The sequence below is a fragment of the Myotis nattereri genome (genome assembly GCF_964212035.1).
Source record: "Myotis nattereri genome assembly, chromosome: 3".
Taxonomy (NCBI): Eukaryota; Metazoa; Chordata; class Mammalia; order Chiroptera; family Vespertilionidae; genus Myotis; species Myotis nattereri.
This window is the reverse complement of record NC_138077.1, coordinates 181,679,448-181,696,195: the sequence shown is the minus strand read 5'-3', so window position 1 is coordinate 181,696,195 and position 16,748 is coordinate 181,679,448. Positions and strand designations below refer to the sequence as shown.

The window sequence follows — 16,748 nt, the reverse complement described above, 5'->3', positions numbered from 1 at the left end:
AAAATAAAAGGCATACAAACTGGAAAAGAGGAAGTAACACTCTCATTATTTGTCGATGAAGTGATACTATATAGAGAAAACCCTAAAGACTCCACCAAAAAATTAGTCAAACTAATAAATGAATTCAATAAAGTTTCAGAACACAGATACCTATTGCATTTCTATACAATAACAAACAATCAGAAGAAAACTATCTCATTTATAACCACAAAGTAACTAAGAATAAATTTAACCAAAGAGGTGAAAGATCAGTACTCTGAAAACTATAAGACACTAAAGAAAGAAACTGAAGAGATACAAATATATAAAAGGATATACCTTGCTCACAGATTGGGAGGATTAATATTGTTAAAATGTCCATACTACCTATACAAATATATACCAATATCCCTGTTAATATGCCAATGGCATTCTTCTCAGAATTAGAACTGATCCTAAAATTTATATGGAACCACAAAAGATCCCAGTAGACAAAGACATTTTGAAAAAGAACAAAGTGGGAGATATTAAACTCTCTGATATAAAACTATACTACAAAGCTAGAATAATAAAATGGTATCATCCTGGTATAAAAGCAAGTATACAGATCAATGAAATATAGAATAGAAAGCCCAAAAATAAATCCTTGCTTAAATGGTCAAATAATCTACAACAAAGGTGGCAAGGATATACGATTAAAGATCATCTCTTCAATAAGTAGCGTTGGAAAACCAGAACAGACACATGCAAAAAAATGCAATTGGGCCACTTTCTTGTACCATATTAAAAAAAGCAAACATAAAAACTCAAAATAGATTAAAGACTTAAATGTAAGACCTAAAACCATAAAACTCCTCGAAGAAAACATAGATAGTAATCTCTTTGACATCCATCTTAGCAATATCCTTTTAGATATGTCTCCTCAAGCAAGAGTAACAAAAGAAAAAAATAAACAAAAGGGAACTGTATTAAAATAAAAAAAGCTTTGCATAGCAAAGGAAAGCATCAACAAAATGAAAAGCCAGCCTACTGAATGGGAGAAAAAATATTTGCAAATCATATATCTGATAAGGGGTTAATATCCAAAAGATATAAGCAACTCATACAACTAAACATCAAAAAAATAAACAATGTAATTTAAAAAATAGGCAGCGGATATGAATAGACATTTCTCTAAAGAGGACATACAAACAGCTAACAGACATACTAAAAAGATGCTCAACATCACTAATCATCAAGGCAATGCAAATTAAAACCACAGCAAGATATCTCATATCAGTCAGAATGGCTATCATTAATAAATCCACAAATAACAAATGCTGACGAGGATGTGAAAAAAAGGGAAGTGTCATACACTGGGTGGGACTATAAATTACTGTGGTATGGAAAGGACTTGAATGCATGCATATAAGCATAACCCAATAGACACAGACACTAGGGGGGTGAGGGCATGTGCTGGGGGGTGGGAGTGGAAGGGGGAGGTCAATGGGGGGAAAGGAGACATATGTAATACTATATGTAATACTTTAAACAATAAAAAAAAATTACTGCGGTATGAAAAACAGTCTGGAGATTCCTGTTTAAAATTTAATTTAAAATATTAAAAATAGAGCCCAGCCGGCATGGCTCAGTTGAAGCAGGAAGTCACGGTTCAATTCCTGGTCAGGGCATGTGCCTGAGTTGTGGGCTCAATCCCCAGTGTGAGGTGTGCAGGAGGCAGCCAATGACTCTCTCTCATCATTGATGTTTCTATCTCTTTCTCCCTCTCCCTTCCTCTCTTAAATCAATAAAAATATATATTTTTTAAATTAATAAAACAGTTGCTATACTATCCAGCAATACCATTTCTGGATATTTATCCAAAGAAAACAAAAACACTAATTTGAAAAGGTACATGCACCCCTATTCATTCCAACATTACTAGTACTAGCCAAGATATGGAAGCAACCTAGGTGTCCATCGATAGATGAATGGATAAAGATTTGGTATATATGTATTATTCAGCAATAAAAAAAGAAGGAAATCTTGCCATTTGCGACAACATAGATGGACCTAGAGGATGTTATGCTAAGTGAGGTAAGTCATACAGAGAAAGACAAATACTGTATGATTTCACTTATATGTGGAATCTACAAAAACAAAACAAATTAATACATAAAACAAAACAGAAACAGATCCATAGATATAAAGAACAAGCTAACGGTTGCCAAAGGGAAGAAGACTGAGGTAGTGGGGGTTGGGGAGTGGGGGGGGGGGGGATGGAGGGGGTGGACGGGAATCTAAAAAATTAACTCTATATCTGATCTTTTGACATAGTTTTTGATAAGTAAGTAAATATATAATCATTTAGCCTAAGTTGCCTTCCAGAGCACAGTAATTTTGGGAGAAAATAATATCAGCAATATAAAAAAATTATATCAGTGCTTTTCAAGCTGTATTCTGCAGAGCCCAATGAATTTTCTTAAAGGTATGCCTTCTTTAGCCATGGGATAGACTGGAATTCCATTTACTTATTCTCTTCCCTCTCCCTTCCTCTCTGAAATCAATAAAAATATTTTTTTAAATTAATAAAACAGTTGCTATACTATCCAGCAATACCATTTCTGGATATTTATCCATAGAAAACAAAAACACTAATTTGAAAAGGTACATGCACCCCTTTTCAAACAGATAAATAACATTTTTGACTATTTTTTACATAATGAAGTTTTGCTAAAGATTTTCTTTGGAAAAAAGGTGCCACTACTAAAATCAAATAAACTATCTAAACCATATAACTTAAAAATTTATATACTTAATAACTGTCAGTAAGTTAGAGCTTCAACAAGATTTTGATTTTATATTTATATATAGCTTAAAGCAGGGGTCCTCAAACTACGGCTCGCGGGCCACATGCAAATACAAATACTGTATTTGTTCCCGTTTTGTTTTTTTACTTCAAAATAAGATATGTGCAGTGTGCATAGGAATTTGTTCATAGTTTTTTTTTAAACTCTGGTCCGGCCCTCCAATGGTCTTGAGGGACAGTGAACTGGCCCACTGTTTAAAAAGTTTGAGGACCCCTGGCTTAAAGCAATGTTATTAACAATCAAATTTTTCATTTCAGATTAACAAAAAAAGTAAATACCTTACCTAGCATGACTAGATGATGAAGGTGGTGGTAAGTCTGGTGTAAGAACATAGAGACTGTTGTTTTTTGGCAAATGTAGTGATTTTAAGACCGTCTGAAAAAGGAAAAAACAAAAATGCCTGTTAATTGTGCATTGTTAACTTTTTCCTACAGTTCTTGAAAAACTGTCAATATTGTAGTTTGACTTTTCTTCTTTTGAAAATTTCCTAATACGATAATGCAGAACTACTGAACCCAAATAACCTTGTTTCTCCCATGCATATCATAAATTAGCATGAATATGAATGTTAAAATAAAATACAAATTCTTTAGCTCATGAAGTGACATAAATAGATAAGAACACAGTTAAGGCTCATCGATGCCTTCATTGAAGAAGTATATCCTTGCAACTAATATGCATTTCATTCTAGGACTGTTATAGCAAAAATTAGCAGTGTAGGTTTTCAGAGATCACTAGTCCTAGAAAAGATCAGAGAGCACCTCAACCCAATGATTTCACAGATGAGGAGCTGCAGCCTGAGAGATGAAATGACTTAGATGAGGTCCTTTACTAAGTGTTATTTATATCACTTAAGTCACTTAACTCTTACTTCAGAGAATTTTGGTTAAAGCACACTGTCTGAAGTGAATAAATTGCTCTTGGGCTACATCTCATCTACTATCTTGATAATCATACAACATTTCACTAAATTTCTTAAAACTGCATACCTTTCAAACTCACAACTTGATGACAAATACCTGCTAATGTACTGCATTTTTTGACAGCAATACAATTAAGAAACACATTTTATATCTTTACATCATAACCCAGGACATACACATTTATTCAACAGTTGCCTCTGTGCCACACTGATTATCTAAACACTGAGAATACAGCAGTGGATAGAACAGTCTAAAACCCCTGATCGTATAGAGCTTAAACTTTAGTACAGGGGTGGTGAGCTTTTTTTTCTGCCAAGAGCCATTTGGATATTTATAACATCATTTGCAGGCCATACAAAATTATCAATTTAAAAATTAGCCTACTATATTTGGTCAAATATTTAATTAACCCCTAATGCCTTGGCAGGGCCAGACAAAATGATTTTGTGGCCCTTATATGGCCCACAGGCCGGACGTTCCCCACTCCTGCTTTAGTAGGAATAAATAAAATAATAACTTACCTGAGTATTAGAAAGTGATTTTTTTTTTCTGTTAAATACAAAGTAGGGAAGGAGGGGTTAAAAATATGGGGATGGGGAGTTATGTAACTTTGAACTGAGTGATCAGAGTCATTCTCATTTGAGTAGAGACTTGAAGGTATTAAGGAAACCATGAGAATAGAGAGAAAATAATATTTCGGGCAAAGGCAACAGCTGGGCAAAATGCTTATTTAGTAAAGAAGAAGTAGTCCAATGTAACTGAAGCCAAATAAGCACTGGTAGGAGACAGGTCAGAGAAGTAACAGAGCTAGTAGGAACAGAAAATGTGTTGAGCCATTTAGGCTAATGTAAGGGCTCTGACTTTTACTCTGAATAAGATGGGAAGCTATTGGAGTGATATGATTGAAACAGGTTTAAAAAGGATCACTTTGCCGTAGCCAGTGTGCTCAGTGGAGAGAGCATCAGCCCACAGACTAAAGAGTTTCAGGTTAAATTCCATTCACATGTAATTTGGTTGCAGACTCAATCCCTGGCCCTGGTAGAGGTGCATGCGGGAGGCAAATAATCGATATGTCACACTGTTGTTTCTCTCTGTGTCTTACCCCCACCCTTCCACTCTCTCTAAAAATCAATGGAAAAATATTCTCGGGTAAGGATTAACAAAAAATAAAAAGGTTCACTTTGTCAGCTATATTGAAAAGTAAATGGGAAAGATATTGACAGAGGGCAGAAGCACAAAGGAGGCTATCCTATATAATACAACCCTAATATGCAAAGTGACCAAACGGTTGCTATGACGTGCACTGACCACCAGGGGGCAGACGCTCAACACAGGAGCTGCTCCCTGGTGGTCAGTGCACTCCTACAGGGAGAGCGCTGCTCAGCCAGAAGTCGGGCTCACTGCTGGAGAGCACAGTGGCAGCAGGCGGACACCCCCGAGGGGTCCTAGACTGAGAGGGCGAAGGCCAGGCTCAGGGACACCGCCCTTCCACCAAGTGCACTTATGTCATGTACTGGGCCTCTAGTACTAAGATAAGGCTGATGATGGCTTATGCCAGTGTGAGGTAGTAGAAATGATACAAGATAGTTGGATTCTGGATATATTTTGAAGATAGCACCAAAAGGGTTTCCTGACAAACTGGAGATGGGTTTGGAATCAATAATGAACTAAAAGATATTAGAATGAAATATTTTAAGAAAAAAGTTGTCATCAATTGAAATGGGGAAGACTGCATCAGAGGACTTCCTTTTAGGGCATGGAGGTTTGAAATGTGCATTAAACATTCAAGTGGAGAAGATAAGTAAGCAGCTCAATATATCAACCTGGAATTCAGGGAATGGAGATATAAATTAGAGATATCAAACTGACAGCGCATATGGATGATACGTAAAAGCTATGACACTGGATAAGATCACCACTGAATTTAGTAGTGTGATCACTGGTGATAATGACAAGAGCACTAGTAGCTATCTGCTTAGACTGGGCTCAAGAGAAATGAGAAAAAAGGAATTAGAAACAACAAATATAGACAACTCTTTGGGGGCAGTTTTGTTATCAAGGGGACTAGAGAAATGAAGTAATTTCTGAAAGGGGAGGTGGGATCAAGAGAAAAATGAAAGCAATAACATCATGTTTATAGGAAAATATTGATAATGCAGGAAAGTCAGGGAAGAGTGAAGTCCCTGAATAGGCCAGAAGGGATATAGAATGTTATCCAAAGCAAATATGGAGGTTTGATCTTAAGAGATTGAACAGGCCATGTAGAGCAGCAATTTCCAAGTGGTGTACTGCAAGAATTTTTAAAATATGCAATACCTGACTTATTTAGTCAGGGGCACTGACATCTTAGATTACCAAATAAAAAAATAACAACAGCCCAGCTGGCATGGCTCAGTGGTTGAGCATCAGCCCTTGAACCAGGAGGTCATGGTTCGATTCCCGGTTATGACAGGCGTGCTGGGGCTGTGGTCTCCTCTCTGAGTCCCGCATGGAGGGGAAGACTTGAACCAGTTCGAGCAAGCTAGGAGGTGCTTTCGGGGTTAAAGAATAAAGAAAGACTGACATCAAATAGATTAAAAGCTTGGGCTGGGTGTGGTGCCTGCCCTCTGGAGGGACTGAGCACGCAGAGAGAGAAAGCCAGCTCCGAAAGCTGATTTATTATATACTCAAATTACAGGAAGTTACATCACATCTAGGTGGGCCTTTGACATCATGAGATCCATCCCCTTAACACTGGGCGGGAGAGTCAGACTGAGTGGTGTCCAGTCTTTGACTGGTCCCACCTTCAGGACGTGGCTTTTGCCCTCGCACTGAATCCCAGCTGACTTAAATTAAGCCATGTGTATTCTAACTGCCCTTAACACCTGATCAGGGCATATGCCCAGATTGCAGGCTCGAGTCCCAGTGTGAGGCGTGCAGGAGGCAGCAGATCAATGATTCTCATCATTGCTATTTCTATTTCTCTCTCCCTCTTCCTTCTTCTCTGAAATCAATAAATATATATATTATTTTTTTTAAAATGACAACAGCCAACACGACAATAGCATTCAGTGTGAATGTCCTATCTTGAACTATAAATATGTAGGTCATATAATAGAGTTACATCTTATTGGTCATGTCCACATAATACGCTTGTGTCTGATTGGTTAAATTCTTAGCACCAGAAATCCTTATATACAAGTATAGGCACCTGATTCTTTAAAAAGTCACTTTGGAGCAAAAAAGGTAGGTAATTACTATTATTACTTATTTCTGTAGATCAAAATTATACCTTATTTTTGTTAGATCGGCCAAAAATATTTTTTATGTGTGTGCTACAGAATTTTGGTAATTATATGTTCCATAAGACAAAAAAAGTTGAAAATCACTGATCGAGAGTACCAGGAAAAAAAGGATAGAATGTGTATAAGATGCAAGTAAGTAAACAAACACCAAGTTGGGAGCTTGTGAAAATTCTCTTGAGATTGCTTTTATTTTCTATTTCACAAAATAGAAAGTGAGAATGGGAGAGTGGGAATGGGAGAAAGGTGTTTTAAAGGTCTGGGGAGAGGATAAATATAAAATAGCCATTTAGGAGAATGTGGATAAATCATACACATGACAGCCTAGCAGCATTAAGGGGCAATCTGAAGATCATAGTCATAAATTTAAAGATACATCAATCAGCATGATGATTATCTCCAGTCACATTTATTTATGAGACACAGAACAGAAAAAGTTGGATTTGTCTAAGATAAGGATTTTTGTCAAGCAAGATCCTTGAAGCAAGAACCTACAAGCGATTATAAGACTAACCATGGGCTTTAATCCACTGTAAAAAAGGAGGAGAGGGCATGAAAAATATAATGATCATGTAAAGATAGTACAAACAATGAATTGGAAGTATGACTGGGGTTGAAGAACTGTTGGTGTTAGGATACTAAAGAAAGTGAGCTAGGGACATAAGAGAGAGTGAGAAGAAAGTGGAAGCTTGAAATTAAGATTTAAGAATTGTTGTAATTAAATGATAAGCTCATGGGAAGATATGGCTGATATAGGGTAAATAAAAAGATCTTCATAGAAAAGAAGTTCAAGGAACTAGGAAACCAAGGTGTTGGAAGAATCATTTACAAAGATATTTAAATTACTAAGAATTAGGACAGAGAGCAACTGTAAGCCAGAAATTAAAATTCATCAGAAAATGAGAGAGATGGCCTCAACAAGTAGGTGATATGATTTTTTGACATGAAATTCAAAGCTGAAAGTTTTCAAAGAGGAAGTATTAATAAAGGTATGAAAGTGGAAATGAGAAAAATGAAGACATATAGTAGTTTCCCCGTATCCATGGGGTATAGGTTCCAAAACCCCCAGTGGATGTCTAAAACTGCAGATTGAACCCTGAATGTACTGTTTTTCCCTAAACATATATACATACTTTTGAATTGTTTATTTCTGAAATTTTCTGTTAATATCTTTGAACCACGGCTCACCCTGGGAAATTGAAATTACAGAAAGCAAGACCACTAATAAGGAGGGACTATTATATATTTTACCAGTTAATCCAGTGGTATAATTTATGCTAAAGAAAAGCAATTAACATTGAGAAGGCTACAGAGAAAGTGTCCTCAGGACCATAGACTTCAGTCAGAGAAAGATGGAGAAAGGAAAGTTTAGAAAAGAGGTTGACAATAAGGAATTTCGCTAATAATGAGTTAGTTCCACAGGTCATAGCACACAGGTCTTGGGCATTTAATAGGACAAAGAATAGAGAAAGACATGGGCTGTGCAGAGACTGGAGATCAGAGTGAGAGGTGACATGGGAATCTTAGACTCCTTGCAATAGTAACTGGCATAAACAGTGGGAAAAGGCATAATGAAATTGGTCCTGGTTGAATTAAAACAAATAATAATCTCAAGGCTGAATGTGTTGGAAAGCAAGATAGAGTTGATGTCTAGGAATTCCTCTTAACCTTGCAGATGGAAGTAGAGAAACCTGAGGAAAGCTGATCTTAGCCAGGCAAAGAACATAAGAAATTCATTCTTGACCTCTCCACAAGTGGGCCCTTCTTACTAAGTGCACAGACTTACTCCAAAGGCATTGAGATTTACTCTTGACTCATAATAATTATGTGTTAAACAAAAAGAAATAATTTGATTATTTGCAATACACTCTGACAACTTCTATCCTTTTTACCCCAGTCTGGCTATAAGCCACTCAATTAACTTTACATCCCACCATGGATTGAAAAAATAACACTGTAGTAGCCTTAAGTTCTGATCTTTATGTCAAACATGTCTAAGTCCTTTTGAAACTGATCTGTTATTGCTAATAGTTAACATGCAAACAAACCAAAAACACACATATAAACATAGGAAAGTTATTTTTACCTTAACCTTCATTATTTTATTTTGTGATTATTGATAAATACTTAGATTTAACACTTGACCAAGTTATTATTATCCTCTTACCATGCCATCATCCAAAAATTTTCCACTAAATCTAACCCCTCAAACCACATATGGTATGATTAAGTAAATGGATACTCTCTTTAAGTTATTTGTTCATTTATTCCATGAACATTTGCTTGATATTTATTATACCAGGCACTGGATATACAATATGAAAGAAAGAGACATGGCCCTTCTACTCATGGGGTTGTGATGAAGAATGCTGAGATAAGAGCCACATTTTATACAAAACTCTGTTAAATAAAGTAATATTTAGGCTGAGACTTGAAGTGTGAAAGAGAACCATCATGTGAAGAATTAAGGGTAAAGCATTCCAGGCAGCTGAATAGCATCTGTCAGGTAAAGATGTAAAGAGTTTAAACCTATTAGAAGAATTAAAAGGAAGTTTACATGACTACAGCATGAAAAGTGAAGGTAGAAAAGGCTAAAGATGAAGTTGTAGTGGTGAAGAGAAGGTAAATAACACCGTGTCTTTTTAAAACAAATATCTTTTTATTGATTTTAGAGAGAGAAGAAGGGGGAGGGAGAGAGAAATATCAGTGCGAGACAGAAACATCAACAGGTTGACTCCTGTTTGCATCCTGACCAGGGTGACCTTTCAGTTCACAGGATGAGTCACACCGGCTAGGGCAATCCTATCTAATAAAGAGGGAATGTGCTAATTGACCCCCATGTCGTCGCAAAGATGGCAGCACCCACAGCCAATAAGGAGGGAATATGCTCATTGACTGCACCGCCCTCAAAGGTGGCAGGGCCTACAGCCAATAAGGAAGGAATACGCTAATTGACTGCCCTTAAAGATGGCGGCACCCACAGCCAATAAGGAGGGAATATGCTAATTGACTGTCACACCCTCGAAGGTAGTGGCACCCACAGCCACAAGATGGCAGCGCCCAGTCCCCTCAGCCCCGCTGGGGCGGCAGGCACGTGGCAAGGCCAGGCCCACCCCCAAGCAGGCCAGACCGCTCCATGCGCCTGCCTCCAGAGTTCCCCAATCCCCTCAGTCCCTCCTCCCCACCCCTGCCCCGGGCCAGCCCAAGGCACTGGCAAGCCTCAGATGTTGGCTGCCCAGCTGCCCAGGGCTGCCCAAGGATCAGGTAACCAGGGCTGGTCAAGACTTGCGCTGCTGGCAGTGGCAGCAGCAGAGGTGTGATGGGGCATCACCTTGCCCTGATCACCGGGTTGCCTCTAGCCCAAGGGCTCCCAGACTGTGAGAGGGGGCAGGCCAGGCTGAGGGACCACCCCTCCAGTGCATGAATTTTCATGCATCAGGCCTCTAGTACAATATAATGCCTTTTAAACTAGGGTTAGTAGCCGAAATTTTATTCAAAGAGAAATAAAAAGCTATGTTATAACAGGAGAGTTATATAATTCGATCTATGTTTTTAAAAGACCATTCTGGCTACTGTGTGAAGAATACACGGGAAGAATCAAAGAAAGGAAACTGGGAAGACGATGAAGCTACTACATTGGTCTTGGCAAGAGGTGGTAACGGCCTGGATGAGGAAGTGCAATAAAAATACTGGAAAGTGCCATGATTAAGATATATTTTGGAGATAGACTCTACAGGACTTACCAAAGGATTAGGCATTGTTTTAAATGGAAAAAGACTGATGCTCAAACTTTTTTTATTTAACAGTGGCTATATAGTGCTGCCATTTATTGGAGAAGACTGTTGAAGAAATGGCAGGAAAGGAAAATCAAGAGCACCATTTTACACATGGTAAGTTAAAGATGTCAATAAAATATGTAATTAAAAGAGTGAATTACCAATTTGGATATGGAAATTCATAGAAGTATAACCTGGAAATAAAAATTTGGGAGCAATTAGAAAATTAATGTCATAGGAATAGCAGAAATCACCTACAGAAAAGTGTACATAGACATAAGTAAATGAAAATTTTATTGGTAACAAAGACTATCTTCAAATATGAGAACATATAGTTTTAAGGACATCTGCAAAATGATTGCCTTTCTCTTCACAAACTACTAAAAATACCATTCAAGACTGATCATATCCATAGGTTTCTTAGTAAATGAATGAATAAACGATATAGCTGTGCAAACTAATGCATCTGTCGTTTTATTTTTGCCTAATTGTTTCCAATTCTCAGCACTTTTTTTTTTAAAATATACGTTTCAATTAGAATAATCATACAGCACCAGAGTTAAAGAATGGCCTCTGAGACAAATCTGGCCCACTGCTTGTTTTTGTATGGCCAGTGAGTTAAGAATGGTTTTTACATTTTTAAATGGCTGAAGAAAATTCAAAAGAAGAGTATTTCATGACCTGTGAAGTTACATAAATTTCAAATTTCTGTGTCCATAAATAAAGATTTATTAGAACACAGTCATGCTTACATACAGCCTATGGCTGCCTTCATACTATGACAGCAGAACTGAGTAGGTGCAACAGAGACTGTATGGCCCACAAAGCCTAAAATATTTATGACTTGACAGTACAGAAAAAGTTTGCTGACCCCTAATATAGTATGTCACTAACTTTGTACCTAAATGTATAAATATACTAGTAGCCCATTGCACAATATTGTGCAGTAGGCTGCCCACTGCTTCCGCGGGAGCTGGCAGGAAAGGCAGTGCACCGCCCAGAGTTGTGCTGCTTCCACCAGAGGCAGGAGGGAGCCGCGCTGATTCCGTGGGAGGTGAGAGGGAGTCACGCCACTTCTGCTGGAGCATGGAGGGACTCGTGCAGATTCCGTGGGAGGCGGAAGGGACCCGCGCTGCTTCTGCGGGAGGCAGGCCCACTGTCTCCTCTCCGGGCCTGCGCTCAGCTGCGGAGGCTACAGGCCAGCCCTCTGTCCCTGTCCGTGTCTGTTCTGGCCGGAGCCACCTCCAAGCCTTCGCAGGCCCCGGGCAGGAGCAGACTCCAAGCCTTCGCGATCAGGATCACGGGTCACAGGCAAGGCGGCTCCTGGGTCCCAGGGGTGCCGCCTTGCCTGCGGCCCAACTTTCCAATCCCGAGCACTGGCTGGGGACGGGCAAAGGCGCCCCGGTTCTCTGATCCAGGGCCGGGGGGCAGGGCAAAGGCGGCCCTAGGCAAAGCCGGGTGCCCTGCCACCCGGCTCTTGCCTGCCGCCTGGGTTTCCGATCACTGTTCTTCTATCCTTCTCCTTTCACCCCCAATCATTGCGCCTACGTATGCAAATTTACCGCCATCTTTGTTGGCGGTTAACCGCCATCTTTCTTGGCAGTTAATTTGCATATCACCCTGATTAGCCAATGGGAAGCATAGCGAAGGTACAGTCAATTACCCTATTTGTCTTTTATTAGACAGGATTGACAACACGAAATTCCTGTAAATAACTTGAAATATTCAACATCTCCATATATTGAGTGAACTCATATATATTTATAACCACAATGTCTATCAAAAGCCATTGACAAAGAAGAAATGAATCAAAAGTTGAAGATTCTAAGTTTGTGCCTGGATACTGAAATATCAGCTCAGTAAATAATTTGAAAAAATAGACAATTATTTCCGCTTTAAACATCTAAAACTTCAAAGTTAACTCATTTCTTTCAATCCCTCTCCTCTCTCTGTCAGAAAAAGAAGTGTGTGAAATATTTTATACCTAAGGCTGCTACTGGATCTTCAAGAATAGCAACTACTACATTAAAATTATAACACATTTTAAATATATATATTATTTTATTGACTTTTAGAGAGAGGGGAAGATAGAGGGAGAGAGAGAAACATTGATTATCGGCTGTTTCTGGCATGTCCCCTACCAGGAATCAAGCCTGCAATCTGGACATGTGCCCTGACTTGGAATCAAATCAGCAATCATTCAGTGCAAGGGACAATGCCCAACCGACCCACACCGGCTAGAGCAATTGCAACATTTTTTAGAAATCTTTAAATATCATTCATTCCTTTCCCCTGCCACTATCCAAATAAACAACAAAAAAGAAATAATTCCATTTAAAATTTTCACAATTAAAATTTTTCCTATTATCTTTGTTTTATAATCAATACTTGGCATACATATATACACCATGTATGACTTCTTTCAGACCAATACATAATTGTTTAGTAAATTATTATTTCAGAGCACTAACTGACACCCTATGAGATCTGAGAAAAAGGTAAAGATTCTCAAAAAAAGTATCAAACTGCTAATAGTTAGAAGTTTTAGCTTGAAAAACATTGATTGCTAATTTCTTAAACTAAGTTATTACCAAATCTACTTATGTAACAATATTAATAAAAACCATTTTTATACATTATTTAGTCAACTATATAACTGGCAATTTAAGAAACTCACATTGAATGGGGCCAGGTGGATACTTGAAATACAGAGGGACCACTTAATAAAGAATATGATAACCCTAATGCTGTATATTTGAAACTATTACAGAATGATACTGAATGTGAACTGTAATGTAAAAATAACAAATAAATAAATAAGAAACTCACACTGTCTTCCACATCTCCAGTCTTCCAGCCTTTTAACAACATTTTAGACACAGGTATCTGGAGTTCATTTTCTAGAATCTGTTTAATCTCTCCTGTATAAAGAAGATACTGAGTATTACTAACAAAATAATGCAATTAACGCTTGTTCATATCCAGGGCTAGCATTCATGTTAGACATATCTGATGAGTGAACAACAAAAATTTCAATAATCCAAGCTTCAAATCTTGATCAAACAACACATAGCCTTTTGAAGAACTCAGGCTTCAATATCAGTTAAGAGAAAAGACTCCACAAGTAATCAATTAGGTAGTTAATTAATTGCATAGCTTTTTTAAAGATATTGATATCAGTGACTGGAGGTTTGAAGAGAAACAATCTATTTTAAACCAATCAATTGACAATACCTATTTGTGTTCAGCAAATGGTAGGAGTAGCAGGTAGAGTATAAAACCCGAGTCATTATAGGAAAACTGGCTGGTGTGGCTCACTGGTTGAACATCGACCCATGAACTAAGAGGTCCCCAGTTCAATTACCAGTCGTGGCACATGCCTGGATTGCAGGCTCCACCCCTAGTGTGAGGTGTGCAGAGGCAGCAGATCAATGTTTCTATTTCTCTATCCCCCTCCCCTCCTCTCTCTAAAATCAATAAAAACATATTTTAGAAAAAAAAAAAGTAGCTGAAAAAAAATAAAGCCAATAATCTAGAACACAATTTAAACTGTTTTAGAGACAAAAGCAACAAAATTTCAGAAAAGGAAACAAAAGCAAAAACATGGTGGGTCAAACAGAGAAAGCTTTATGAGATGAGACTTAAACCCAGCTTAAAGAAAAACTGAGTTTAAACCAACCAAGCTTGAAGTATAACTGGATTGTTGTGAAAGAGAGCCAAACCAAAGGCAAAGATATTCAGTTCTGTAAAGACGAAGACTGAAAGGTATAAAGGCAATAATAAAAATGATTCTAAAGAGAAACAGTGAGAAATCACAATTTCTCCTGTGCTCCATAAATTTTTATCAGGAATCAAGTCTACTTATAAATCAATCAGTTAATTTCTGGCACTAAAGTTTATTAAACAGATTACTGAATCAAAATGTACAAATATTTCATACATCTGCATCTATTAAGTTGGTACTGGTCTATAATTTTTGATTAACAGATAATTCAATTCCAGTTATAAGTGATTGAATACTGAAAAAACTGTTGTGTATTTAAAGAAGAAAAATAATTCCATTCCATATATTAAAAGAGGATAAAGTAATAGAAGAGGGAGAAAAGCTTATGTTACATAAGCTCTATGGAAACACAGCTGGCTAAGTAAGGAATGCTACAAACAAACCCTTCATGGACTTAGTGACATTTTTGTACTTTCTTAAAGAAAATTCCCATATAGGCACTTTGGAATAGTTATTAAATATCATAAAAAGAATTCTGGTTCAATATTTTAGAAGCATAAATTTTTATGAACTTTGGCCTTCAAAAATGTCACTGCTGACAAAAGATTGTTCTGTTTACAGAAATGGTAGAAAGGTGAGCCATACTTTTTTATATCAAACACATATAAATATTGCCTTTTTGCATGTGGCTAAGGTTGTATTTCTAGAGCTATACTAGTCTGGAGCTGGGCTTATGCTCTTGCAAGTTTTCCCAGTGCTTTCCTCTTAGATACCTATCTTCACTTGACATCACCCATTTAGATTCTCGGAGACACTCTTATCATCCATAACCTATAAGAAGTTTGTTAAAGGACAAACAAAAACAAGATTTTCAGTTAAAGTCCCAGTTACTCTTTGCAGACAGTTGGTGGAGATACCATAAAACACATAGTATTTTGCACCACCAGTAGAGAGAAATAGAAAACAAAACCAGAATCATGATAGCAACCTGAGTTCCTCGTTTTAAAAATTATTCTCTATTGGTCTCAATTCCTTCTTCTGTACAGTGGGATGATAACTATAGTACTAACAATTCACTGGGTTGCTATATTAAATGACATAAGGCATGGGAAATATTTTATATTAGAACATATCCAATATATACAAGGGACTCAAAAAATGTTCATTATTTTTAGTTTTATTAAGGTAATAACACAGTACTTGACCAGGTTCTTAATAAACAGTAGTAATTGTTTCAAAGATACCAAAATAATTTTGGGCAGGTAAATGCTAGACTGCAGCAAGTTTCAGAAAAAGTATTCATATCTGGATCCGCCTGGCTCCAAAGTTCTTAACACAAGATGGCATGGCCACTATGGTAGCCCCATACATTACTTTGTAAATTATGAAGATATGCTGATGTCATCAAGAACAGTCCACTGAATTTGCAAACTATTTATCTGGCATGGGATTAATATGCAAAATATATAAATAAAACTCATAACAACTCAATAGCAAAAACACAAAATAATTTAATTTTAAAATGGACCAAGGACCTGCACAGACATTTTCCTACAAAAGATATACAAATGGCCAACAACTACACAAAAAGGTGTCAACATCACTAATCATTAGAGAAATGCAAATCAAAACCATAATGAGATATCCCCTCATGCTTGCTAAAATGGCTACCATCAATAAGACAAGAGATAAAGAGAGGACGACGTGGGAAAAAGGGAACCTTTATGCACTGCAGGTGGAATTGTATATTGGTATATTAACTATGAAAAACACGATGGAGTTTTCTCAAAAGATTAAAAACAGAACTACCATATGGTCTAGCAATTCCACTTCCGGGAATATATCTGAAGAAAACAAAAACACTAGGTTGAAGTACCGCCACGTTCACAGCAGCATCAACTATAATACCCAAAACAACCCAAGAGTCCATCCATGGATGAATGGAAGTTGTGGTGCTCTTCATTTATTTGTGTTCATCTAATTTTCCAGCTGGTATCAATTTCTTCCAACCTGAGAAACTTCCTTTAACACTTCTTACAGCTTCTAATTGTGCTAAAAAAAAATTTTAATTAGTCTTCATTTCTGAAAGACATTTTTGTTAGATACAGCATTCCAGGTTGACATTTTATTCCTTCAGTATTTAAAAATATCACCTTATTATCTCCTGGCTTCCATTGCTTCAGAGAAGAAGGCAGTAGTCATTATTTTTAAATGTT

General features: G+C 37.3%; 1 protein-coding gene across 1 annotated transcript in view; it reads right to left on the bottom strand.

Moving 5' to 3' along the window:
* Positions 1-16,748, bottom strand: part of FAF1 (Fas associated factor 1) — a 387,465-nt gene that overhangs the window by 260,796 nt on the left and 109,921 nt on the right. The window contains exons 5-6 of the mRNA XM_081087160.1: positions 13,638-13,729; positions 3,112-3,203 (exon numbers count right to left, since the gene is read on the bottom strand). Of these exons, the coding sequence (XP_080943286.1) occupies positions 3,112-3,203; positions 13,638-13,729 (184 nt within the window). The remainder of the gene's footprint in view (positions 1-3,111; positions 3,204-13,637; positions 13,730-16,748) is intronic.